The sequence below is a fragment of the Colius striatus genome, chromosome 8 (assembly GCF_028858725.1).
Source record: "Colius striatus isolate bColStr4 chromosome 8, bColStr4.1.hap1, whole genome shotgun sequence".
Taxonomy (NCBI): Eukaryota; Metazoa; Chordata; class Aves; order Coliiformes; family Coliidae; genus Colius; species Colius striatus.
Window position 1 is genome coordinate 38,691,636 of NC_084766.1, and position 25,922 is coordinate 38,717,557.

The following is a 25,922-nucleotide window of genomic DNA, read 5'->3' on the forward strand; positions in this document are numbered from 1 at the left end:
AGAATAATTTATAGGCGACGTAGACTCTTCACAGCAAGTAACAGCACGCCCCGTATAAATCTGTCATACAAAAAATACAGGTATCTCCCTATTTACACACGGAAAGGTGCCGTGTCCTGGCTGTGGTGGAGGCGCCACCCAGAGCTGCTGACGGCTTCTGGCCAGCTCTGCCTGACGGGGTCTGGAACCAGAGCACCTCACGCCGTCACGGCGAGCTCTGCTGAGGCCCGGGGCTGCGCCGGGCTGCAGCGAGCACAGGCAGCGCTGGCAGAGGAGCGGGACGGCGTCCCACGCCAGGCGCGTCCCACCGCAGCTGGCCCCGGCACAGGGCACCGCGGCTCGGCCCTCTGCGGGGGCAGGGGCAGGCAGGGCTGGCCGGCGCCCAGGGCTGGGGCAGGAGACCCCCCAGGACAGCTGGCGGGACGGCACCCACGGCTGCAGCTGGCACCCACGGCGGCCCCCTGCCCCGGGGCAGCCCCAGGGCAGCCGGGCTGTGCCGGCAGCCACAGCCCAGTGCCAGGGACGTCAATGACTGACACAGAGGTTTTGGGGTGAGAAACATCCATCCTGGAAGTGAGCCAGCTCCTCTCTGCACACACTGACCTCGACCTCGTTTGTCACTTGTCCTAAAGGAAGTGATGGACACCTCTGATGAGACACGTCCTCCCAGCTGCAGCCCCCGTCACGCCGTCGTTAACGCCGCTCCTAACGAGGTGCCGGTGCCAGGCCCCGCGGCTGAGCCTCGTCCCTCAGCAGGCACGGCCAGGGCTGCTCACCCACCAGGCTCTGCCCTCAAAACAAATGCAGCTGCTGCCAGAGCTCTGGCTCCCCTCCCCTGCCAGTCCTGACTGCATACCTCAACACTTTTACCCTCCGACAGAACCGCGGTTCTGCACCGTTTCAGCCACATCCCATTTCCACATAAAACTGTGGAATAAACGTGTCATTTTTCATATCAAACTGTTCTGGACCAGCAACACCTTTCCCATTACCAATGGAAATGAAAAATGCAACCAAGATTGTCCTGGAAGAGCCTGTCTCTGTTAAAAACTCCATCTACCTGCTTTTGTGCTGCAAATACACCGTAAGGATGGCACCAGTGACCTCCTGCTGCGTGGCAGCAGCCTGACGCTGGGAGCCTCGCTGTGCGTGGTCCTAACGACACCCGTGTGCCGCAACAGCCGGACGCTGCAGCAGGACACCAGGCTCACTTCTAGCAACAGCAACCACAAGCCACTCTACAGCAGGTTAAGCTACTAATACAGTGAAGGCTTGTGAAACAAGAAGAAAGGCGACATCCAAGGAACAAATGAAGGTCTTGCCCCCTTATTAAGAAGTTAAAACAGGTATTGGTAAATTATATACAGTACTTCTACTCTACACTGAAAATAAACTGAAGGGTGAAATAAGATACTGCCCTCTTCCATGAACGAGCAGCACTGAAAGGCCACCCACTTTGCCTCCAATGAAACCTGAACCCGTGATAAACTGCATCGCCCAAACCCGCGCAGACAAGCCAACGCTCGGGTCCGTGGCACAGCTCCTCAGCACCCGCAGCGGCCACGCGAGCCAAGCAAAGGTTCTGACATAGCTTCTGCATCTCCACCGCGTGTTCAATCACTACCCAGCCTCAGATGAATTCATGGAGTGCACAAAAAACATTTATTTGCCACAAGTCAGGAAAGAAACTCTGACAGGTGACGAGAGAACAAGGATGTGCCTGGGGTGTCCTTACGCTGCAGGGCCCAGACAGCCCGAGGCTCTAGAGGCTGCTGCCCCCAGGGCTGTGCCGGTGCACAGGAGACGGCTGGTCCCCACCGCAGCCTTCGCCAGCAGAGAACACCAAAGCCCAGCCCAGCCTGCCTGCTCAGCCTCCCCCTCACCTCGAGCCTTCCCTTGCCCTACCCACGGACGTAACCTCTGGTTTGTCATCGTATCAAAAACGTGTGCAGGTCAGCAATCTGACATTAAAAGGAAAGGGTAAAGACGTCGCTGTCCCTCCTCTGACAAGTTGCATAGCAAGTGCCTGTACGCAGGGCAGGCGCCGGCGCGCCGAGCTGGCCGCCCGCACGCCCCGAGCGCGGTGCGGCAGGAACTCTCTTTGCTACAGCTTTGCAGGAGCAGTGTGGGTGCTGCCCGGCCATGCCGGTGCCGGTGCCGGTGTGGAGGAGCGCCCGCGGTGCCCGGCGCAGCCTGAGCGGTTGCTGTGCCGTGCCGTGCCGCAGCCTAGCCGCTGCCCGCCGAGGAGCACACTGGGCTGCACATGGACAGCTTGGACGGCTCGGACTCCGCCTCCGCCTCCTCGGTGGTCTCGGGCGGGGACGTGGACTCGCCTGTCTGCTCTTGGCCCCTCTTTAGCCTGTGTGGAGCAGAGGGAGCGGCGTTACTCCACAGCCACAGCCAGCAGCCCCGGGCTGCCCACACGCCGCTCCAGAGGGGCCTGCGGCAGACCCACGGCGAGCAGAGGAGTCTTTCCAGAGCACACACAGCGTACACCAAGGCCATGACAGGGACCAACGTACCAGCAAAGCACACTGAGATGCTCTCAAACATCCAGCCGTGACCTGCAAGGCCTCAGCTTTCAGGAAGGCTGCCCACCCAGACCTGTGCCACAAGCACCCCGTGCCACAGCCAGGGTAGCAGGCTCCCTGCCGCCCCCCATCTCCTCCATGGAGGTCACCTCCTGCTTCAGGTACAAATCAAACATCCCAGAGCACATTCCTGGCCTTTGTTTTCCAAAACATCACCCCCTAAAAGCAGGATGGGTCAGAAGATGCGAGGGGGAACTGAATCAGTGTCACATACTTATGTGAAATCTCAGAAGCCTCTCTGCAGCATATTTTATTTAATGGCAGTGCTTAATAATCCCTGATCTGATCTTCCCTCTTTGGTCAGGACTGCCTTTGATACAGAGGCAGCACCTGAGCTCCTTGGCTGACGTCAGTCACCCAGAGCTAAGCCGGCAGCAAGGCGCTCACAGCTGCCAGGCACTGCCATGCTGATCCCTCAGGGAACACAGAAAAAGGAGCATCTTTTCCCTTAAACAAAATACCCCACACACTCACTTCTCTCTGTTAAAGATGACAAAGTCTTGCTGGATAGCTTCAAGGCATTCTTGGAGATAGTCATTTTCCTGTTGAAGAAAAACAGCACATGCACAAGCAGCCCCACTTGCATCTCATTGGTGCCTCCAGCATGGCAGCACCTCCAGCCCTGTGCCTGAGCCTCCCCAGACCTCAGCCCAGCTGCTGACAGGAACAGCACAGCAGGTTTCCCACACAGCCCCAGCACAGCTCAGCTCACCTGCGGCGTGGGGCTCTCCATACAACACAGCACACCGTCCTCCAGACACACACCATATGTCTACCTGAGTGCTCTGCTCCTGGGAGCTTGGAGGGATTTGTAAATCTCTTATTCGACTGCTGTGCCCAGACCTCTGTTTCTCATTCCATTTTCCAAAGTACAGATTATTGTGAAGATTGTTGGTAAAACTTAGGTAAGTGGAACATTTGGCTGTCAGGAAGACTCCATCAGTTGAATGTTTGCATCAAAACAGATCTGCAGTTACTGTACTGTCACAGTAGCTGCTGCTATACACCCCTCAAATTGAGCAGCTCAGCCTTTTTCCTCGGATGCCCGTTACCCCAGAAAGCACTTACAGACTGTGAGCTGTCTTTGCTGTTGTCCCTCGACTTGTTCTTTGCCAGCCTCTTCTTCTTCTTGTGCAAAGGCCTCGACTCCAGAATCATCTCCTCCAGCTCGAAGGTGGGGTCGCAGTGCAGGCGGCCCTTCTGCCGGACACACAGCACGACAGCGGCACGTTAGCACAGCAAAGACTCTTGCAGCAAATACACCCAGAAACTCCTTGTCTGCCAGAAAACCTCCGCTGAGGCTCCCGTAACAACGGGCCGGGACACAGATGGGGCTACTCACATTGGGGACAAAGCCCGGCTCCAGGCGCTTGTGGCAGACGTCGCTCCAGGCCACGCCGGACAGGTAGGTGGAGGCCTGGACGTCGGCCAGGCAGCAGAAGCGGTGCTCGGGGTTCACTGTCAGCAGCTGCAGGGCAAAGCACCCGTCAGAGCAGAGGCAGGGCACCAGCAGCACCCTGCCTCTGGGGCCACTCAGGTGGTTCAGCCACACAGCAGCCTTTCTGTCAGCGGAAACACGTAACCTACTGCAGGGAAAACAATGGCAGAAGCTTTCTGGAGGTTGTGAAGCCAGACAGAAAAAATTCCAGTGCTGTGAGCTCTTGGATCAGTGTGGGTTTGCTCCTGTGCATGCAGGAGCCTTCTGCACAGCCCTCGGGCACTGCCACCCCAGCACACACCTCTCCATGTCTGGACAGTGCCTTGCTCTTCTGTAAAGATGTCTATTTCCCCAGAGGCTCCTCATCTCAATTCCAACCTCCATACCTCCCATGTGCACACCACTTCCATGACACCAGGGCCTGTGACTCTGTTTATCACACACACAGATTGCTAAGCACAGAGAAACCCAGTTCAGCCAGACTGCCTGATCTGCTGAGAACCCAGCACAGCACTCAGCACTGTCTGCCACGCTGCTCACTCAGCTGACCCGAGTGCCACAGCCCCCAGGGCTGCTGGAGGTCTGACATGCAGGTGTGTCTAACACAGGGTCTGGGTAGGGCTTCCAGAAAATTCAGTGCCTAGTCTCACCCTGTGAAAACCCCCACCAAAGCTCAGCTGATGCCACCTTCGCATCCCCAGAGATGGGGTGTCCCTCACCCATGTCCCTCCCCCCTATCCCACATCCATGTCTCAAGCCCAGGATGCTTGGGGTAGGTGAGCTATGCCCACCCTCACCCCTCCCCAGGCCTCCTGCCAGGGGTCCCACCTCTGGACCAGCACTTCCCATTTTCCTAGAGCACTTAGAGTCTGAGCCCTGACCTGCAGCTGCCCCAGCTTTGTTTTGGGCATCCACCGAGAGCATCAGGTCACCCACTGAAGGGATACTTACGGCAGGACCTCCACAAAATGCCCACCTAGGACTGTCTCCTTTAAAAAGAATGTGACAAAATTCTAGGCACACTAATTATAGTGGTTACAGCCTTTGTGCAGAAAATAGTTGGCACTGGGTGTTGTTCCAATGCCAGAGGTGACCAGGAGAGAAGCAGGTGAGGGTGGGCTCATGGCCCAGCACTGGGACACCTGTGAAGGGCATGGGGAGAGAGCCCCCCTTAACCAGTCCCTGCTGCCTGGGGAACCCTTCAGGCACTTTTTCATAAAACTATTTTCTAAAAAGCAAAAGGGGGAATTCCCAAAACAACTCAGAAAAAGAGACATCAGCAACTAACAAGATCTGAGTGAAAACACCTGCAACTACTAAGGTCTTTGGAGAATACACCTGCAGCTAATAAGGTGTTGGTGAAAAACAACTCCTTTTAAGGCAAACCATATGGACCAACTACCTCAGGCTCAAACAGCAAACACCCCAAAACGACCACTAGAGACCAGCAGAGACCACCAAAAGACGGCCCCGACCGCTCACGGAGCACGTGCAGAGGGGTGGGGGTGTGTAAACAATTACCGGTAACTAACAGGAACATGCACGTGTTTTCCGAGGAACAGGATGACTATGTACCTCAGCACCAGAGAGCTGTCTTCGTGTGATACAGCAGACACACTGCTGAGCAAATACACCCGTGTGTCCGCAGTGCTGCAGCTCTGAATAGAATGGCTGCTGTCTCAGCTCCAAGAGAGTCCCGGAGAGTTCCCCCGGCTGGGGCGGGGTGGCCCTGCAGCGTGGGCTCCCCCAGCCTCGTCGGTGACCAGCAGCCCTGTGGCCAGCAGCTCAGTGTCCAGCAGCCCTGTCAGTAGCCAGTAGCCCTGTGGCCAGCAGCCCTGTGGCCAGCAGCCCGGTCGGTGACCAGCAGCCCTGTGGCCAGCAGCTCAGTGTCCAGCATCCCTGTCAGTAGCCAGCAGCCCTGTGGCCAGCAGCCCTGTGACCAGCAGCCCTGTGACCAGCAGCCCGGTCGGTGACCAGCAGCCCTGTGGCCAGCAGCCCTGTGACCAGCAGCCCGGTCGGTGACCAGCAGCCCTGTGACCAGCAGCCCTGTGACCAGCAGCCCGGTCGGTGGCCAGCAGCCCTGTGGCCAGCAGCCCAGTCGGTAGCCAGCAGCCCTGTGGCCAGCAGCCCTGTGGCCAGCAGCCCGGTCGGTGGCCAGCAGCCCTGTGACCAGCAGCCCGGTCGGTGACCAGCAGCCCTGTGGCCAGCAGCCCTGTGACCAGCAGCCCGGTCGGTGACCAGCAGCCCTGTGACCAGCAGCCCTGTGGCCAGCAGCCCGGTCGGTGGCCAGCAGCCCTGTGGCCAGCAGCCCAGTCGGTAGCCAGCAGCCCTGTGGCCAGCAGCCCTGTGACCAGCAGCCCAGTCGGTGGCCAGCAGCCCTGTGACCAGCAGCCCGGTTGGTGACCAGCAGCCCAGTCGGTAGCCAGCAGCCCTGTGGCCAGCAGCCCAGTCGGTGACCAGCAGCCCTGTGACCAGCAGCCCAGTCGGTGACCAGCAGCCCTGTGGCCAGCAGCCCAGCAGATGGCAACGCGATCCCGCTGCACGCACAGCCACGGCCTCTCTGGGAACACCTAATCCTGTCAATTGTCCTGTGCCGTGTCTGTGCTAGAGCACACGCAGCAGCTACTTGTCTGAGTTCTCAGGCAAGCAGAAGCTGAAGCACAGCCGGGAGCCCACATCAGCCCCTGTCACACCCAGCACATGGCAAGCGGCGCCCTGTCTCACAGACACAGGAACCCCTGACAGGTCTCAGCCAAACACGCCGAGTTAGACCTGTTGGCCTGGCAGAACGGGCCAGGAGGAGCAGCCAAAGCACGGGGGGAGCAGACACTCCATCTCACACTGCCCTTCTGGGTTACCAGCACCACAGAGGGGATGCTGGAAGGGCACAGCTCCAGTCCGGATGGGAACTGGAGTGTCACACCAAAATCAGCCTTCTGCCTTCCCTTGCTATCAAATGCAATGAATCGTACGTATTGCAAGGACAACAAACTGCTGAGGCTGCAGCTCCAGGGCTGTGTCAGTGCTGGGCCCCTCACTCACTGCCACAGGGACACTGAGGGGCTGCAGCTCCAGGGCTGTGTCAGTGCTGGGCCCCTCACTCCCTGCCACAGGGACACTGAGGGGCTGCAGCGTGGCCAGAGCCGGGCACAGAGCTGGGGAAGGGGCTGGAGCACAAGGGGCTGGGGAGGGGCTGGGGGAATGGGGGTGTTGAGGCTGGAGGAGGCTGAGGGGAGACAGCAGCACTCTCTGACACTCCCTGACAGGAGGCTGTGGCCAGCAGGGTCGGTTTCTGTTCCCAAGTCACAAGCAACAGGAGGAAACAGCCTCAAGTTGTGCTGGGGAAGGTTTAAACTGAATATCAGGAAAAAGACCTTCCCTGATTGCTGTCCCTGTGCCAGGCTGCCCAGGGCTGTGGGGCAGTCCCCTCCCCTGGAGGGATCCCAGAACCACGTAGCTGTGGGGCTGAGGGCCATGGGTTAGTGGTGGCCGTGGCAGTGCTGGGGGAATGGTGGGACTCAATGAGCTTAAAGGGCTTTTCCAGCCAAAACCTTTCTGTGGTTCTGCGGTTTGAGAAACAAAACACAGGATGAATCCGTGCTTAAGCCTGAACAAAGTCATCAAAACTGGTCCTGTTTCAATTTTATGTATGAACACGCAGAACACTGTGCAGCCAGTCCCACGCCCTGCAGCCCAGCACAAACCAGGCTGCAGCACTGCTCACCTTCCTCAACAGAGCCACCATCTCTTTCGACCATGCAGACGAGTACTGGACGCTCACAGTACTGAAGAGCTGAACTAAGGACTCCACGGGGTTGTTGGAGTGGATGTCATACGGTCTCTGGGGGAAAAAGTCAGCAAGATGAGAAGCAATTCCCTCTCCTCCCAGCAGTCAACCAGAAAGCAGGTTCTTAGGCCTCACTCAGGCCGGCCGGGAGCCCTACCCAGCCCCGCAGCAGCTCGTAGGCCATGACTCCCAGTGACCACCAATCCACCTCGAAGGAGTAGCCCGTCCCACCGTTCAGGAAGGAATGGAAAATCTCCGGCGCTGAACAGAGAGAGCAAGATGCAACAGGTCATGTGTTGAGTTCAGGTTCTTTTTCAGTATGTCATCATAACCTTATGGTTATTCTTACACCCTGCTGCCCGAGGAGAGGCTTTGCAGCACAGAGTGAGCAGGCAGCGTGCAGGGACTGCTCGAAATGGAAAATACAGATGGGACAGATGCTATTCCTTACCCATGTATGGCTTTGTTCCAGCTAATGCAGTTGCTCTTTCACCATCTCTAATTATTGTTGCAATATTAAAATCTGTTAGATGTGCGTGACCTTAAATAAAGACACATTTTAAGAAGGAATTAATCTCGGCACAGAACAGCGGCAATGCAGAGTCACAATACATTTGTTTCACAAGCCCCTGCCCTCTGAGAGCATCACAGGGGTGCAGGCAGGTCAGAGTCAGATCCCACCAAAGGGCCACAACAGGCCCTGAGGATTTCCCCTGCTCTCCGGCCACCCAGGTGATTAAGTGGTAGCTCGTTTTGGGTCTTGACTTTAAATCACACTCAAAGCAAACTAATAACCTACACCGGCCCCAGCACTCAGTCAAACTGCTCCAGACAGAACCTACAGTCAGGGAAGATGACAAGAGGGAAATGCTATACGAAGATATTGGCTTGGTCACATTGATTAAATCCCTAGAACTGGTTTTGATGAAAGCCATTGAACCATGACTACCCCAAAGTCTCAGAGCTAAGACTGAGCTGCCACTCTGTGCAGACCACAGCAAACTTGGACATGCCAGTTGAATGAAATCAAAACAATGCTTCCCAAACCCCAAGGCTGTGTGAAGAAATCATTAAGGTATTACAAAAAGCCCTGTAACACCTTCTCCCTGTTTCTAACTTCTCTGTCATCAGGACTGAGTTAAAACCCAGATAAGCAGGCACACAGTGTTAGTACAGTAAGGAGTCTGTCCCTCGAATGGAGGAGGTGGGCAAAGCGGGGCAGAGAGATCCTACCTTGCTCATCGAGGAGGATGTTATCTGGTTTTACGTCTCTGGGAAAAGAAGCAACGTTACAGTGAGATGAAATCTCAGTCAGATAAAGGATGCAACTCAACAACAAAAAACCCTTGGAATTTTTATCTATCAGAAATTAGGAACAAATAAAGCAAAAAATCCCCTAACATGAGACAAGCCCCTTTATGATGGACTAGAAATATGCTTTTCCTGGGCAGCAGGGAAAAGAAGTGGGAGCATCTGACTTGTTCAAGCAGCAGCTCCAAGGAAAGTTAATAGCACCGTATCAAACTTGTTTCCGCGAAGGCCTCGATCACTTTGAACCCTGCCCTGGAAGGTGCCTTCAGCCCCCAGTAAAGTGTCAGGCTTCCCCCAAGTGACGGGGGAGCAGGACCAGCACTGCCCACGTGGTTTAGCGCCACCCTTCCTGACCCAGTGAGCAAAGGCAGCCCCAGCAGCCCGCAGCACGCTGCAGCAGCAGCCCCGCCAGCTGCCGACAGGAGGATGAGCCTGCTTACCTGTGGATGATGTGCTGACTTCGCAGGTAGTCCAGAGCCAGTGCCATCTCACAGATGTACAGTTTGACTGTTTCTTCTGTAAACTGAACATTTTGCTGCAGGTGGTAGCGCAAGTCGCCACCGAGAAGCAAGTCCACCACCATGAACATGTCCTCCTCGTCCTGGAAGGAGTACCTGCAGGGCCACAGCCAGGTGAGTGGGCAGGCTGACCCTCGCAGGACCCACACTGCTGAGCCAAGTTTGCTCCCTCTCCTCATCACACAGGTCCTGTGGATCCTACAAACAGTCCCAGTGCGTGTATATGCTGGCTCTGCTGTCTGCACCTTCCTCATTAAACAAGTGGAACTCAGGACGCTGCCTTGCGTTTCACCCTACTGCTACACAAAGACACACTACCTTTGAAGGGGTAAGGATCCCATTAACTTCACAGTCCTCTGCTCACCTGCCACTGTCACTGTCACCTCCTGAGTGCTGCCATGTAATCCCAGCAGCAGGCAGAGCTGCAGGCAGAGCTGTAGGCAGGGCTGCAGGCAGGGCTCTGCTAGCCAGACACTCCAGAGAAACTTCACATCTCCAATTGTGAGCAATCTGATAAACCTACCCAAAATATCTCTGCCTATCCTGAAAATGGAAACCTCAACTGCTAATTTAACCATAAAGCCTATAAAGAGATATTTATATTTACTGTAGAGTAAAACGCCTCTCTGAATCTGCGGTGGATCCCACGGGAGACTGGCAGCAGCCAGGATACACCACCAAACAACATTCCATTGTTATATTTGGCAACGGTATTTCTGAGGCAAGAGTATGGGGGATTGTATAATACTTATGAATCACACCCTCCTGCTCCCATCTTCAACATGCGTTCATCTAAAAGGATGAGCTGAAGGGGAAACCTCTGCTACAGGGGCCAGGTTTGCTCAGGAATTTCAGTACTTGTCGGGAAAAAACATTTGCAATTGCTAAAATGCTGAAAAAGGAATACTAACTTATTTGACTATTCTGGAGTAACAGATGAACAAAAAGGATGTAAAGTGTTACCAACTTTCCCCAACTCCCTGAATTTTTGCTACTCTTCCTGCTGTGCACCCTGCACTGCTGGGGAGCGGGGGCTGCCCCAGCCAGGCCTGCCCAGCCCACCGAGATGTGCAGCTCCTGGGAAAGCCTGCTGCCCTGCCCTCTCCTGCATCTGTACAGCCAGGGAGCTGCTCACCAGGCACTGCTTCTTGCCTTAAACCCACGTTTCAATGGCATGATAAGCCCTGCAGCCTCTGCAGGCGATTACCGCGCGCTGTCTGCTGCAGAAGCTTTTTTAACGTATCATTTTTGCTAACTCATTATTTTCCAAGCACGGCCTTTATTTTACATTTACTAGTTTCCCTTGTGGTTGTGGCTGCAGAGGTTTGCAGGCCACCTCCAGCAGCCTGGAGCTGGCAGCAGTGCCTGCCCACCGCAGCGCTGCCGCTGCCTCTACAAACTCCTGCAGGAATGTGCCAGGGCAGGGCAAGATGCTCGGGGAATAAATCCCAGGCAACATTTAGAGCAACTCAGGTCACACACACAGTAAGAGAAGGGACCACTCTTCCCCTCAGTCTGTCATTCTCTACTGAATGGCTTTTCAAGGGTTTTCCATCCTCTCTCACAAACATGGTCAGCACAGCCCTAAACCCCCGCTGACACCTCTCACCTGGGCACGGACCTGCTGAACACACCAGCCACGGCCCAGAGCAGGGCTGCCTTTTAACCTATTACCTGATCTCTGCAAGACCGAGCCCTTCAGAGAGACCAAACACTTCCTGTGTAAAACACTGTATATTTTATATCATTTCTGTATTAATAAGTTATAATCTTCTCCAAAATGCTGGTTTGACTGTTCAAGCTGTTATCTGCTACAAAAATTGTCCCCACACAGCATCTGATTCACCACAGACTGTGACAGCCCTCAGTACCTCCATGCAGATGAGATGGGCCACTCCTTTCACAGCAATCCCTGTGAGCACTGCACGCCCCGAGACACTTTAGTCCAACTGCACACCAACGCACCAGGGTACAAAAATATGCTGTGGGTAAATTGGCAGGGGGTCCCTTAGGAGGGGCCTGACAGTGGTATTTGCAATAAAGCTGTGAAAAACACCCAACAAACATGCACGGGTGTTTGACAGAAGAAGAGAAGCTCAGCTATTCTCAAATGCTTGGTGCTGTAACATCTGTGTGTCTTCCATGGCACGTCTCCTGAATGCCTTTTGCACTACCACAGGCTTCCACGGAAGCAGCGCAGTGGGATCTTCCCACGATGTCTGTGACCCGGGGAGGACAGGGAGAAGGTGGCTTTGTGAGCACCAGAGGGGAAGTGGCCCCAGGAGGCAGAGGGAAAGGAGCTGCTCACCAGAGATTCACCAGGAACACGTGCTCGATCTCCTGCAGGATTTCCAGCTCCCTGAACACATTGCGGACCTCATCTCTTTCGATGCACTGCTGTTTGTTCATGTACTTCATGGCATACATCTTCTCAGTGTCTCTCTTCTGCACAATACACACCTAAAGTACCACAGAAGGGGAAGGAAAAAAGAGATTTAGTAAAACCTTCTGTATCCTCATCTGCTGCTCTGCCACTCAGCACTTCTATCTGGCTATCAAACACTCCTCATCCCTGGTCTGTGCCTCGGGATCTGCAGAGGCATTCTGTCATCCCTGCTCCGAGCACCATGCCCACACTGCCCTGTCTCGGGCTGTCTGCAACCCCATGGCCACAGGGCAGCTTCCCCCAGGAGGTGCTGGCTCAGGGAGCACCATGCCCACACTGCCCTGTCCTGGGCTGTCTGCAACCCCATGGCCACAGGGCAGCTTCCCCCAGGAGGTGCTGGCTCAGGGAGCACCGTGCCCACGCTGCCCTGTCCTGGGCTGTCTGCAACCCCATGGCCACAGGGCAGCTTCCCCCAGGAGGTGCTGGCTCAGGGAGCACCATGCCCACACTGCCCTGTCCTGGGCTGTCTGCAACCCCATGGCCACAGGGCAGCTTCCCCCAGGAGGTGCTGGCTCAGGGAGCACCGTGCCCACGCTGCCCTGTCCTGGGCTGTCTGCAACCCCATGGCCACAGGGCAGCTTCCCCCAGGAGGTGCTGGCTCAGGGAGCACCATGCCCACACTGCCCTGTCCTGGGCTGTCTGCAACCCCATGGCCACAGGGCAGCTTCCCCCAGGAGGTGCTGGCTCAGGGAGCACCGTGCCCACGCTGCCCTGTCCTGGGCTGTCTGCAACCCCATGGCCACAGGGCAGCTTCCCCCAGGAGGTGCTGGCTCAGGGAGCACTGTGAGGGCTGTGGCACAGACCTCTGTGCTTGCTGACTCCAAATGAAGGCTGGCTTTGGGCAACTGTGGGGCTTCCCTCCCAGCCCCCACTCCCTCCTGCTCACAGCCCTTGGCTGCCATCCTCCAGCAGACTGGGTTTAATCTACTGCATAAGTAGCTGTGCTGGGAAAGGTCACAATAATCCCCTCTGTTTTAGCAGAAAGCAATTAAAATGTAAATTTGTTAACAACAACAAACAACAAATTGCCTTTGGTGTGCCTCCCTTGGTTCTGATCCTAATGACTCCTTAATTACCAAGGTAACTATTTTTGAAAGAGCTAATTAGTTATCAAGGTAACTATTTTTAAACGAGCCAGTGAAATTTCTACATCTGGTGTAATTACATCTGTCCTCTTTCAATTATCAGACATGCTCACGGTTACAATGCGCTGGATATGTTTCCTTTGAAAAAGAAATGGCTCGTCACTTTGGTGACAGAGCCTTCATGTGGAGCGAGGGAGGCCGACCCAGGGGGACAGCTCCTCAGGGAGCAGGTCACGTTTACACAGCACGGGAGTGAGGAAAAGGAGTTTCTGTGGGCACAGACAGATGCAAGACCCGAACTCTCCCACAGTTCTGAAATACTGCCATTAATAGCCATCTGCAAGTGCTAATAGCCCACAGTATCATACCATCGAGGACACGTGGAAGCAAAGGGTGACAGTATAATAGGGGGTTATCGTTAGCTGATAGAAGACACAATTAGCCATGCACACTGAAACCGTGGGGACCGCCTGGAAATCGTCAGTACAATCACGGCAAGAACAGAAAATCCCATGCTGAAGTGACTCCAGGCACTGCTCAGGCCTCCTGCTGCAGGAATCCTGCCCGGCTCCGCCGCAGCCTGCACTGCCCGCGGTCTGGCCCGTGCCTGGCCCAGAGCACAGGCCCTGCCCCAGACAGGGCTGGCAGGGCTGACTGCAGCCAGGAGGCCATGGGCTCAGACATCCCCCGTGCCCCTGGGGCCAGCCCCCTGTGCACACCAGCAGCCCCGATGCCGCACACGCTGCTCGCCCACCGGAGCTGCGTGGCCATGGGGAGCACGGGCGGCTGCAGCCCCGTGCCCTGGGGTGTGGGGTGCTACAGCTCCCTGCAGGGTACGGAGCCAACCCGCAGGGTCAGCCCCTGCCCACAGCAAACCTCCTCACCATCACAACGAACGGGCGGCTGCAGCACAAAGCACCCGCAGGGCCCAGCCCCTGCCCACAGCAGGCTAAACCGGTCGCACATTTCATAAAGCAGGCAAAAAGAGCTTTGTATTTTGTAAATTCTTTAAGCAGAAAACACCAAACAATGTCCCTTTAAAACACGGTCACTGCTATGTAACTTCTCCCAAGACAAACCCGTGAAAAACAGCAACCCGTCCTGATGTCAGCTCCTTTCACAGTTTGGCAAGAAGCTCATTAATTGCTAAATTGTTTTGGTTTTAGGCTGTGACTTGTAATATCTTAACAGGCATTGCATTTTATATTTATGTTCACTTGATTCTTGTTTCTCTGCAGGGAAAATGGAAACCCAGCGTAACAAATGAGCAAACGATGACAACTTCGTGTGCTCTGTAATCATCAGAAACAGTTTTCTGAGACGGAACAGCATCACCTACATACAAACCAGTGCCAGCCCCAAGCGCTCTGGCCATTTTTGTTCTCTCCCTTGTGGAAAAGGGCACCAACACAGGCCTCGATGGAAATGTCCCTCTTCCAGCCAAGCCTCGCAGGCAGCCAGGGCAGGAGCGGGGAGCAGCGGGCGGCGGGTGGCCTGGGCTCCCACTGCAGTGCTGCCCACCGGCCCATGGCCAGCCAGGACAGAGAGCCCTTCTCTGGGCCTCCAGATACTGCTGTGGATTGAACACAAGTCAAACCAACATCAGGGCTGGTGTCGGTGCTGCCACTGCTGGACTTGGCCCCTCAGGCCCCCTGCCACCATCAGGAACCTTTCCCAAAACACTGCTGGCTACAGAAATGCGTCCCCCATCCCTCCCCAGACACCACTGCCCCAACATGCATCTTTTCTTTCTTCTGCTTCCCATTTGTGCCTCTGTTCCTGGAGAAGGAATAAACATCTACTGCATAACAAGTCAGAGCACATCGTAAAATTAATCCACTTCCAAGCAGATCTACAACACGAGGCGAGGCAAGAAAGCAGAAAGAGGAGGCTACTTTGTCCTCATCCTGCATAATGTGGTCCCTTGTGCACAAAGGAAATTTTCAGTGGTTAAATACAGCCATTAGAAAAAATTGCATGTAATGCTGCCAGATTTGCGAAGCAGAAGGCAGGCATCAGCTGGTACTATATTGCTCAAGACATGGCACATAAAAGATTTAATAGAGTCCCAGATAGCCCGAACACTCAACTGCTGCCAAATGGTTTGTATACAGCTGCCTTTGCTTTAATGCATTAACGGCAGAAAGGGCTTGGAGCTTCATCTGCGAGGCAGGACATGAGAGGGGCAGCTAACAGCTCCCAGGAGGCCTCACTTTATGGGGCCCCAGACCACGACAACGCCTGTACTGTCACCAAAGCTGGCAGCTTCTCACCTGAACCCGGGAAAATCTCAGTCTCCCTTCAACAGCCCCACGTATCTCATTAATTTAGAGAGGACTAACGAGGGCCACTGACACAGGCGATATTAAAAAGGTAAAAACAGGCAGAGAAAACTGACTCTTGGATTTTAAATACTCACCTTTCTTTTAAGGTGCCATTAAATGCCACAGCGCATGAACAGGAGTGTTCAGAGCTGCCTCTCTGCTTCGTGCACAACGGTTGCTTTTAGCAGCAAGAGCAGTCCAGGAGCTTGCCTGACTTTGCTCCACTTCCATCAGCACCCAGATGCTCTTCCAGGGCAGAGCCCCTGCCTGCCAATCCCAGAGCACATCCCTGCCCCCATCTGCTGCAAAGGCATCCCTGCAGCTTCCCACTGCAAAACATTTCTCACTGTGCTGAGCTGACGGTGCATCCGGCCGTTTGCACTGTCCTGAGAACTGCTGAGAGGTGTGAGAACAGCTGGAGAGTGCGGGGATGGGAAGCTGAGAGGAGCCCCCTCGGCCACGCTGCGTCCCTCTGCTGCGGCAGCGCTGCGGCCTGCAGAGCCCTGTGCAACACGGCACTGCACCCAGAGCTCACCCCATTGCCTCGTAGCACCTGAAAATCTAAGAGGAGGACAAAGGGACCAGCTTTAACTTGAGAGGAACAAGCACACGGCAGCCTGAGGAGCAGGAGCAGCTGAGTTCAGGCCGGCTCCGAACCGCTGCCCCCGAGTCAGCCTGGGGGGCTGTTTGCAGCTTCCAACTTACCCAGCGCAAACATTAAGAATTTCAAATATCAGACCACAATTTAAGGTTTATAAACCAAAGCAAACAAACAAACAAAATCACACTGGGACTAAATAAGCAGAACATATCTGATGGACTTAGAATCTGGAGCAGTTCATCTTCTGCCCCACCCACAGGACTGTCAGTGGCAGGGATGAACCTCGCCCCTTGCAGGAGGCACATGCCTTGTTTAGTCCCTCACACAAACCCGACTTTAGGATCAAGCCTCGGGATAAACCTTATTCTGTGGGATCAAAGCACTCTCTGCCACACCAGGGACTACACACCAAACGCAGAAACAGTCCTTAACCTGCCAGGAATTGTTTGGCTTCTCAATCCCCTGAGCTGTTGCTCACTAGTTACTCCTGTGATATAACCTGGCATGGAAACCCACGACCACAGCATAGCTTCCCCCAGGAGGGGAATTCAGGTGTTTTCTTGTGTCATGGGGCCTCATATATTGTGTCTTATCTGGAAATGTTTTTTGTCCTTGTCAATTTAGGAGACTTCCTCCAATCATCTACGTTTTTGCTGCTCTGTACATTTTTCAGTCCAACTTGCTCTCTCTTAGGCAGGCTTTGCCTTTTCTCCTTTAGAAATCCAATAACTTTTTGCCTGCTGATTCTGAAGGAATCCAATGGGTTGAAATCCCCACTCAGACGAAAGGTCATTTAATCATTTAATAGCATGTCCTGACTTATCTCAAGCTAATTATGAAAGGGCAGCACGATTTGCTTGGTCTCAAACAAAAGCAAGTAGTTTGCATTCTGAGCAGGCTCTGCAGAGCTGATAAATACTTGAGATTGCTTGATCTCAGCTGCATGGAGATTATTTTTTCCTTCTGCAAATGCAGATGTCATCTTAAAGCAAAGCCCCTGCCTGTGATCCCATCCTCTGTGACATCAGATGCCAACACCCACAGCTGGGTTCAAGAAACCTTCCTTTTGCTTCCAAACCATGAGCAGTAACTTTACTTCTTGAATCCCTCAGTGGCTTCTGCCTTTGAAAGAGGAGCCGACATAACAGACACGTTGCTGACTTGGGCCAAAAGCCCTCAGGAAGTTTCAGCACACAAAGCTGGATTTCGCTTAGTTTGCTTTTAGAGTCAAGGCTTATATTAGCAAGCATTGCTCACCAACATCAAACACTTTAATCCTATACAATAGTGAGTTGCAGCTGAACACTGCTCTAGCTTATCAACATGCTTACTTGGAGCTGCCTGCTGGCTTCCTTTGGGAATTTACTTCTGGACTCCCAATGTGGAAAACCTAAACATTCCAGTTAGATACTTCAATGGTTAAAAAAGTTTCCCCATTTCCCTTTCTCCAGAGGTGAAAAGCACTGAAGATGTAAGTGGTCATTCTGGAAAAGCCTGTGACTCTGGGATGATGCATCAACCCCTCCAGCAGACCTGATTTCATCCCAGCAGTGCTCTCCAACCATTAATCACCCAGAGCAGCAGTTTTCAGCTCTCAAAAACAAGGCAGCCCCGATGAGGTCAGGAGGAATTATCATGAGCAAAAGCACAACCAGAATCTGGCCCTGAGCTTTTGCCCAGCAAAGGAAATACCAGTCACCTTTGACACCAGTGACTAGAAGTGGCCTGTGCCAAAACCATCCCCTGCCTTCCCCTGGGGACATTTCCTTGATCAAAAAATGCCTTTGACTCCTGTAATTACTGTGCTGGGTCCCTTGTGACAGCCCAAGGAAAACAGCACCTCCTGCAAAGCTACAAAAACACCTGAGGTATGGGTAGTACCAGGTGTGAACCGCTGACAATGTCCACCAAAACTCACCTCAAACTTACCAAATCAGATTTATCTAATCACTAGCATTCTCAAAAAGGCAACGGTCATGTCGACTCTGAGCTGGCGGCTAACACCACTGCCAGGCTCTGCAGAAGTTCTCCTCTCCCAGAAATGAGAGAACAGGAAGGACAGACAGAGAGACAGCTGTGCTCTCACAGCTGGAAGTGCAGCAGGAAGCTCTGGGCCACGGGCAGCATGAATCATGAACAGAAAGTAAATTTACCTGACATGCTGGACAGTAAAATCAGCTGATCTAAGGGGAAAGGGTTGGGGCTGAGGCCAATGACAGGATCAGCTCTCCAACAAGAACAGGCCCAGAAGAGGCACCTAGCATCTCAACGAGATGCTTGGCTCAGTGAGCGCAAGAGGCTGGAAATGCTAAAGGCAGCTGGCACTGCAGGAGCCTGTGCAGCCCCTCACCATCCCTTCAGGGCTGGTCCTGGTGGAGGTTGATCCAGTCAAGACAAAGTTTCAGACCTGTCCCTAGAAGAGCTCCTCTGATGACACCACTGGCCCCGTGGGCAATGGGTCTGGAGCAATTCAGAAGGACCTCTCAGCACCCCGCTGTATGCCCGCAGCCCCACAGCCCTGCAGCCGAGACGCCCTGGGGAGGCAAAGTCCTTGGAGCAGCACTGCAGCTGCACACAGCTTACCCGTGACGCTCACCCCACGCTCAGCAGGGACATGTTACTATAATGCTGTCTGATCCTGAATAAAAACATTCTTTGAAACAATCAAAAACCTTCATTGCTTGATTATGCAGCTTATTTAACCAGAATTTTGTTCTGGGAACAGTTTTGACAGCAGTGCCTCTGGCAGAGCTTTTCCCAACTATTATCCCAGCACACAAAGACCTGTTTAAGAGAATGGGACATCTGCAGCCCTGGTCTCAGTGCCAATCTGCACTGTGACCTTCTGTACGATGGCCTGTTGACGAACCAGGCTGGGTGACACAAACATGCCGTGGCCACAGCTCCTCTGCCTCTCCACGTGTCTCCAGCTTTCGGCTGTGCCTCCGGATGGGACCTGGGCCTGCAGGGCAGAGCCTGCCTACGTTGGGATGCTCACCTGTGCAGCTGTGGGCCTCAAAGCAACGGGCACTGGAGGTGTAACGCTCGCACCGCTGCTCCTACTGCTCCCACAGCCGGCCCGGTGAGATGCCCAGTGCTCAAAGACCGGGGCACGTGCTGCAAACAGACACCCACTGCTGATCTCTGCTTCATGCAAGTACCCTCCATCTCTGGGCTGCTGATGGGCACAGCAGTGGGCACAGCAGCTCTGCATGGCCTCACAGAGAGGTCCGTGCTGCACGCAGCTGCAGAGCTGCACTCAGCCACAGACACTTGGCCTGCGGAGACACGGGCTGCTGCAGCAGATCTTCTGCAATTCCTGCTCTCAGCTGGCTAGAGCCACTTTATAGCAAAACCTCTAATAACAAAAACAAGTGTTTTAATAACAGTCTCCCCTCAGAGGTAAAGGTCAAAACCAGCTGCAGTGAATGGAAAACAACTGTAATGGTCAGGAGTCACGCTCTCAGTACAAATCCACCCTCACATCTTCAAGAAACAATTTTGTTTTCTATTCCAAACAGCTCAACACGTTTCATTCCTTAAGATATTTTTGAGAGTCTTATGACTTTACTTTTTCCCTGCTGAAAAGTTGTGCTTTATCACAAGACTGATGAAGGGCTGGTTTGTCAGAACAGCATAAATCATTAAATCTCTTTAATTCAGTAGTGCTGTTTGCTACAGCCAAGTTGTAACAGCAGCTGATAAAACTTTTATTCATAGCAAGCCTGTTGGTGTTTTCAGGTCATGTCAACACTTCCATTAAAAAACACTTTCTCAGTTGCTTATGCTGGAGGCGAAAACCTCTCCTGACCCAAAATAAAACCTGCTGTTAGAGATCGCACCTCAGCACGCCGTACATCAATAACTCCAACTGTGTGGTCTTAAGGATGTGTACACACTCTCAACTCGTGCAAATCTGCAGACCTCCTCAAAGCTCAGCAGGCCTGCACGGATTTATATCATCTACAAACGTGGGCAGCCCTCTGCGCGCCGGGAAAAGAAAAACACATGCAAAACTACTCTTGCCCGTATTTGTTTGTTTGGATTAAGGTTATTTCTGTCTTGCTGCTGACATAAATGGCACAGAACCTGCAACAAGGGTATGCAGAGGCTATGCAGAATGCTATCTACATGGTCTGAGTCCCGTGATTTAAAGCCACTTTGGCTGGTTCAGATCCCACACTTCCTTTTAACGTGGCGCTGAGGAAACCATGTCTCGTCAGACATTAAGCAGATGTCTCTATAATCGAGTCTTGGATACGGGTGACTGACGGGCAGCTCCAAAAGCCACGTACACTTCTTCATCTCACGAGAGACGTTACTCCAAACAGACACGGGAAAACTAAAGAAATGACAGTATATAAACCTAAGAAACAAACCCAAAAATGGAGCAATTTCCCTTACTGTTGTTTGTCCTCGCTCTCCACCCTCCTCCTTGCACATCAGCTATCAAGTTTCGACACAGCCAGTCAGATACCTCAAATCTGATGTCTTCACTACATTTCAAACCAAGAAATGTAGGTGATTTACGTCACCCTTTGGTCACAGCCTTAAGCAAATGTCTCCGGTGTGGCATGGCCCAGATTTGCTGACCTTAAGGAAGCAGAGTGGCAGAACCTGCTGGGGAGGATCCCAAGTGACTGGGAACTTTGTTTCCCACCATACGGATGGCTCTGCCCAGAGCTGGGGGAAGGATGAAGGGGAGGGTGTGCTCTGGAGCTTCCTACGGAGAGGCTCTCAGGCATCTGCACTTCTGTGTACTTCTAACTACATGCTCCTACCTCTGCTGAGCTTTTCTGCCTTTAATATTATTTAAAGCAGAACGACGAAAAATCAGACCAGTCTGCAGAAATCCCTGTAGACACCCTGACCCATCTTCTTTCTGCCTTTGAGATGGATCCAAACCTGCATCCACCATTTACTCCAGCTCAGTGGCCCTCCACAGATCTACACGAGGATCTGGACCCCTGTACACAACTCTAGTGAACAAGTCTTCTCTGAATAAAGTGTGCAAAGCAAGTCTTCCTATGGCTGACACACGTTTTGAGGTAAGTGTTGTATCTGGAGCCATCTTTCATTGCAGCCACGATTACACTCTGTGATGCTCTATACACTGGTCACAGAGGAACAAATGATTTCTTTTAGTTACATACTTGACAAAACTTGGGAACAGAGAGATCTAATTATTTCCAAGACAGAATGGAGGGCTTTATTTAATCTCTGAATGTAAATTAATGTTGAAGCTTTTCCTGGTCCCAAGGCAAGAACACTCACTGTGCTATTTCAAAAGCCTCATCACTCATCTTGCAGTGGCGCTGCCGGGCAGCACTGGGCAAGTGAGAGTGACGCGGCCCAACATCTCCCTTTGTGTCGCCGACACAAAGTGCCTCCCAGGCACCAAAGTCTCTATTCCAGCTGAAGTAAATAAATACAGGTACAACTTTTCAACTGAGAAAGAAAGGGATACTCATGTTTCACAGTGCAATTTGAAGAAAATCACCTTCAGGAGGAATTAATGCCGCTTGCAGCCAAATGCTTAATCTTCCATTGTCAGAAGCTCATCTCATCGCGCTGATGTGTTCACCACCAGCTTGCTACAACAGGATCTGCCCTGGGAGACACCCCTGGCGAAGGTCCTCTGTACTCAAAGAGCTTGTTTCTCAGCACCAAGTGCAAAGTGTCGCAAAGAACCCGTCAGAGCTGTCACACCGCAGACACCAGTGCCTGAGATGCCAGCAAATCGTGAACCTGGCAGAAAGGTGAGTAAAGCTGACTTCAGCTCATTAGAAACTGCCAATATGCCAGGGCTATGAAAACCTACCCAACTTTAATTGCAGCTGTTGGGTCTGCCAGCTGGCAGACAGAAACCATAATAACTATAAACAATTGTTACTTGACAACAAATACCTCTGTGCACATACTGTGCACTAATTTCCCCATCAACCACAGCACTGGTCTCCAGGTTTAAAACCAGTAACTTGGCTAGATGAAAGTTTGGCCAGATTATAGTCCTACCTCTTCACATTTGCTTTTCAGTATTGCAATTAAATCCTTAGTATGGCAGTTCAAACCTAGGCCTTGTAGGATCTGACAAAACATAGCTTTATTCTCCCTTTGTCCTACATGCCCAACACAAAGCATTTGGAGGGCCACCAACAGAGACCATAGCAAGAAACTACCACAGTATACAAACTCCTTCTGGCTGGCCTCCTTCCTCCATCACTGTGGCCAGTCCACCGTCTAAGCCTGAGCAGATGCATGACCAGCAAGGGGCTGCCTCCACCCTGTTCCCAAGGAGCCACAGCATTGCTTCTCAAGTCTTTCTGTCAAACCCACCAAACAATAGTAATTTATTTCATATTACCAAAACTAAGAAATATGCTTCAAGCATCCAACAGCAGAGAAGAGCATCTATCTACTGCAGCTCTCCTATTAGACATCTACAGAGCTTTGATGCTTCCACTCATGAATGCTGCTGAGCTAATTTACCATCCCTCAAGTGGTCTGTGCATTTCTCCATGACCATCAGACAGACGTCACTGAGTGATGGCTGTGACTTCAGCCCGGCTGCCCAGAGCTGCCAGCAGCTACCCAACCCAGCCCTGCACGACCCATGGCCAGGAGATCCATCTTGTAGCAAACTGCTCGCTGGATTAATGGCAAAGGGCATTGGGAGGTGGAAGGTCAATACTTGAGCTCATTGCTCGCACCAAGCAAGCGCTTGATCACGCTTAAACTCTCCCTGATCATGAGGCCTTGCCCAGGAGAGAGGCAGCTGCCAAGAGAGGTCTCCAACGGAGCCCTCTGCTCAGGAACAACCCTGTGTATCTCACTCTCTGGTGAGCCAAAGGGTTTTAGCAGGGGGCTAAAATCTATATTCTGTGTCTTACGCAAACATTCTCCGCTAAGCTTGCATTTGCATATATTTCCCCGGTGAGGAAATAAGGTAGAGCAGTGCTGAGAGCCCCGGGGACCTCTGGGCCAAGCAGACCTAGGGCACTGTTTTGTACCGGGATGAGTGGCGGCCACACAAAGCTCCAAGATCCCTGTGCTAAGTGGCACTCGTCAGGCAGCTGGGAATGGCTTGTTTGTTATTTAACCTTCAGCATGGTTTGGTTTAACTGCACCATTTGCTGGATATGAGCAGATATATATTTTCTGCTGCATTGACCTTTATTTAGAGGAATTTTTAGCACTTACTTTTAAAAAGAATTTTTAGATCAAAAGTAATAACAGAGCACAAGAATCTTACTGCAACTCTGCAACTGAACAGCAGAAGGATTCTTGATGGATCTTGCACATAAATAGTAACTAAACAGGAGGTGCGAGTGAAAATCAGACACAAAAGACTTTTGCCTAATACCATTCCTTTCCTTTCTTTTCTTTTTTAAAAAAGTGCCCTGTGTTTAGAGCTGAGAATATTTTCCTGGGGGAGGCAGAATTCCTGATCATACAGAAAAAATACAGTTTATTGCAACTGCGATGAATTTTAAAAGTATGAAACATTACAAAAGCATCTTTCCAACAGCCAAAGCAACACTACAGTTACAGTTTTCTTTCAGAAAACAAATTCTCCAGTTTGAATGAAATGAACACATATGCACATAGCTATCTATCTTGCCACCCATCACTGCTCTCTCAGTAGAATCCAGTTCCACAGGCCAGGGTAACATAACAATCCTGGTTTGCTTTTCAGACTTGGTTTCATGCCAGTGAAGCAGCATCTCTTGTCTGCAGAGCTCCTGAATCATAAAATCATTATGGTTGGAAAAGACCTTTAAGATCGACTCCACCACTAACCTAACAGTGAGTTACCACCTGGGACGTGCTCACCAGTGTGACGACGGGGACCAAGGGCCAAGGTGCACAGGACCTGATGCACCAAACTCCCAAGCCATGCGAAACAGAGATGGTACGTCATTAGAAATGAAATAGAAATGTTGCCTACAACCAACAGAGAGGTCTCTGCAGACTCAGCTGGTTGGTGTGCAGCCAGACACCAGGCAATACAGCGGCCAGGGGAGGGAGGAGGCTCCATCCCAAGCAGAAGTAATAAGAAATGCACTCTCACGGTCTCCCCAACCTTGTCACATGAAATACCCAACCCTCCACAGAACCTTTCTGATCTACCTCTACAGAAGTAACAACAACAACTTTTTCCACATCCCTCTCCTCTGCCTTTCTCCAGAACCCAGCATTGTGGTTCATCTCAGACACAAGGAAAACCACTACCTAATTAATAAAAGACTGGAAAAGAGGTCATTTCAAAAGAAAGGCAGGCCAGAAAGCTGGGAACAACAAAAAGCATGTGACGTGCTTACCAATGTCAAAGACACTGCCTGTAAGTCTGGCTCACGAGGCATTTGTGTCCCATGGCAGCCCAGGTGCTGCAGCTGCCTGCTGGTGCCCAGCCCAGGTGGCCAGGCTCTCCGACTGTGGCACAAATATGTCAATTCTATCATTACAGTCATAGCTTCTGCTGTTAACTGTATACCAGTTGCATCAGTTTCTGTTTCTATTTCTCATGCTCCATCTCACTGCTGAGACATAGAAAATCTCAATCGACTTTTACTGGCTTGTGGGCAGCTCCTGTATCCACCACACTAAAACCAGAACAGGACTGTACCTAGGACAGCTTTATCCATTCGTGTCTGTACAATGACCGTCAGATCCAGACTTGGTTTCAGGCAGCACACAAACACTTCAATAAGAAGTGATGCAGAAAAAATACATCATGTGAGGAAAAGGAGAAAGTCTCCCTCTGCAAACACCACTGAATTATGGTGCTACACCCCATAATGCTCTGGCTAAACCCAGGCAATATTCACTGTCATAAACTGCTATAAATGTGCTTAGGGAACATTTGCTGTATCACGCTGACACATTCATATTTTCCTAACAGAGGACACTACTCCTTATCATTTATGACATTAAGTGGTTTGTAATTGGATTGTCCAGCCATGAGCATTAACAGAACATCCCAAACTCATAAGCCACAGCTTCTAAGGACCTGTAGATGAGTCTACACCCCATGCTCTCGGTTCAGCAAACAAGCTCGTGTGGGTGTGAGGTACGATGGCTTGTTAGTACAATAAAGAGATCACAGTGCTGGTCACATTTAAGCCACTGAGAAATTTACAATTAACATTAGCAAAGCAGGACACTTTTTTTTTTTTTTTACTTTAAAAATAAGACTTTCTAGTGTTGTCCACATTAGAGCAGCAGCCTGGGGTCAGCTGCATGGCTGGTGGGTAAAGCCACCACAGGCAGGGCATGGCCCTTGGTAGGAAAACTGGGCACAGAATGTGGCAGAGACGTGTCCCTGAGGGTCCAGCCTGGGGTCCTAAATTGTCAGCTTGGGTTAGTAACAGTAACTAAACCTATTGTATTTGCAAGAGTCACAAGAAAATGGAAAACCATCTTGTTTTTAGAAGGGCACATGAGAACACGCTGGACATTCCCACCCATAGCAACATCTCTGCAACTCTTGTTTTAAGCATCCAGACACAAGTGTGCAAGGATTTTGTGACTGTGGCTCAGACAGGCGGCTTGTAGAGGAGAGAGATGTCCCTAAGAAAGCTTGGCTTCGTGCCTCCAGCCTGAGGTCTGAGCTGTACCCTCTGGGGATTTGTTTCTTTTGCCTACACTGTAACAAACTGCATCATTTTACTCTTTATAGCAAACAAGAACTTCATAGTCTTTACACAAACATGTCAAGCTGAAGATGTGTTATGGATTTGCTGTCTAGGCTTCCTCCCACTAATGACCTTTTTGCAAACTGCAGCAGAGAAGCAGCATGGATGCCTATCACATGGTGACTT

General features: G+C 52.1%; 1 protein-coding gene across 1 annotated transcript in view; it reads right to left on the reverse strand.

The window, feature by feature from the left end:
* Positions 1-422: 422 nt before the first annotated feature.
* Positions 423-25,922, reverse strand: part of STK32C (serine/threonine kinase 32C) — a 69,994-nt gene continuing 44,494 nt past the window's right edge. The window contains exons 3-12 of the mRNA XM_062001219.1: positions 11,954-12,105; positions 9,568-9,741; positions 9,050-9,087; positions 8,268-8,357; positions 7,974-8,077; positions 7,754-7,870; positions 3,934-4,059; positions 3,660-3,791; positions 3,066-3,133; positions 423-2,359 (exon numbers count right to left, since the gene is read on the reverse strand). Coding sequence (XP_061857203.1) covers positions 2,227-2,359; positions 3,066-3,133; positions 3,660-3,791; positions 3,934-4,059; positions 7,754-7,870; positions 7,974-8,077; positions 8,268-8,357; positions 9,050-9,087; positions 9,568-9,741; positions 11,954-12,105 — 1,134 coding nt within the window. The 3' untranslated portion in view covers positions 423-2,226. The remainder of the gene's footprint in view (positions 2,360-3,065; positions 3,134-3,659; positions 3,792-3,933; positions 4,060-7,753; positions 7,871-7,973; positions 8,078-8,267; positions 8,358-9,049; positions 9,088-9,567; positions 9,742-11,953; positions 12,106-25,922) is intronic.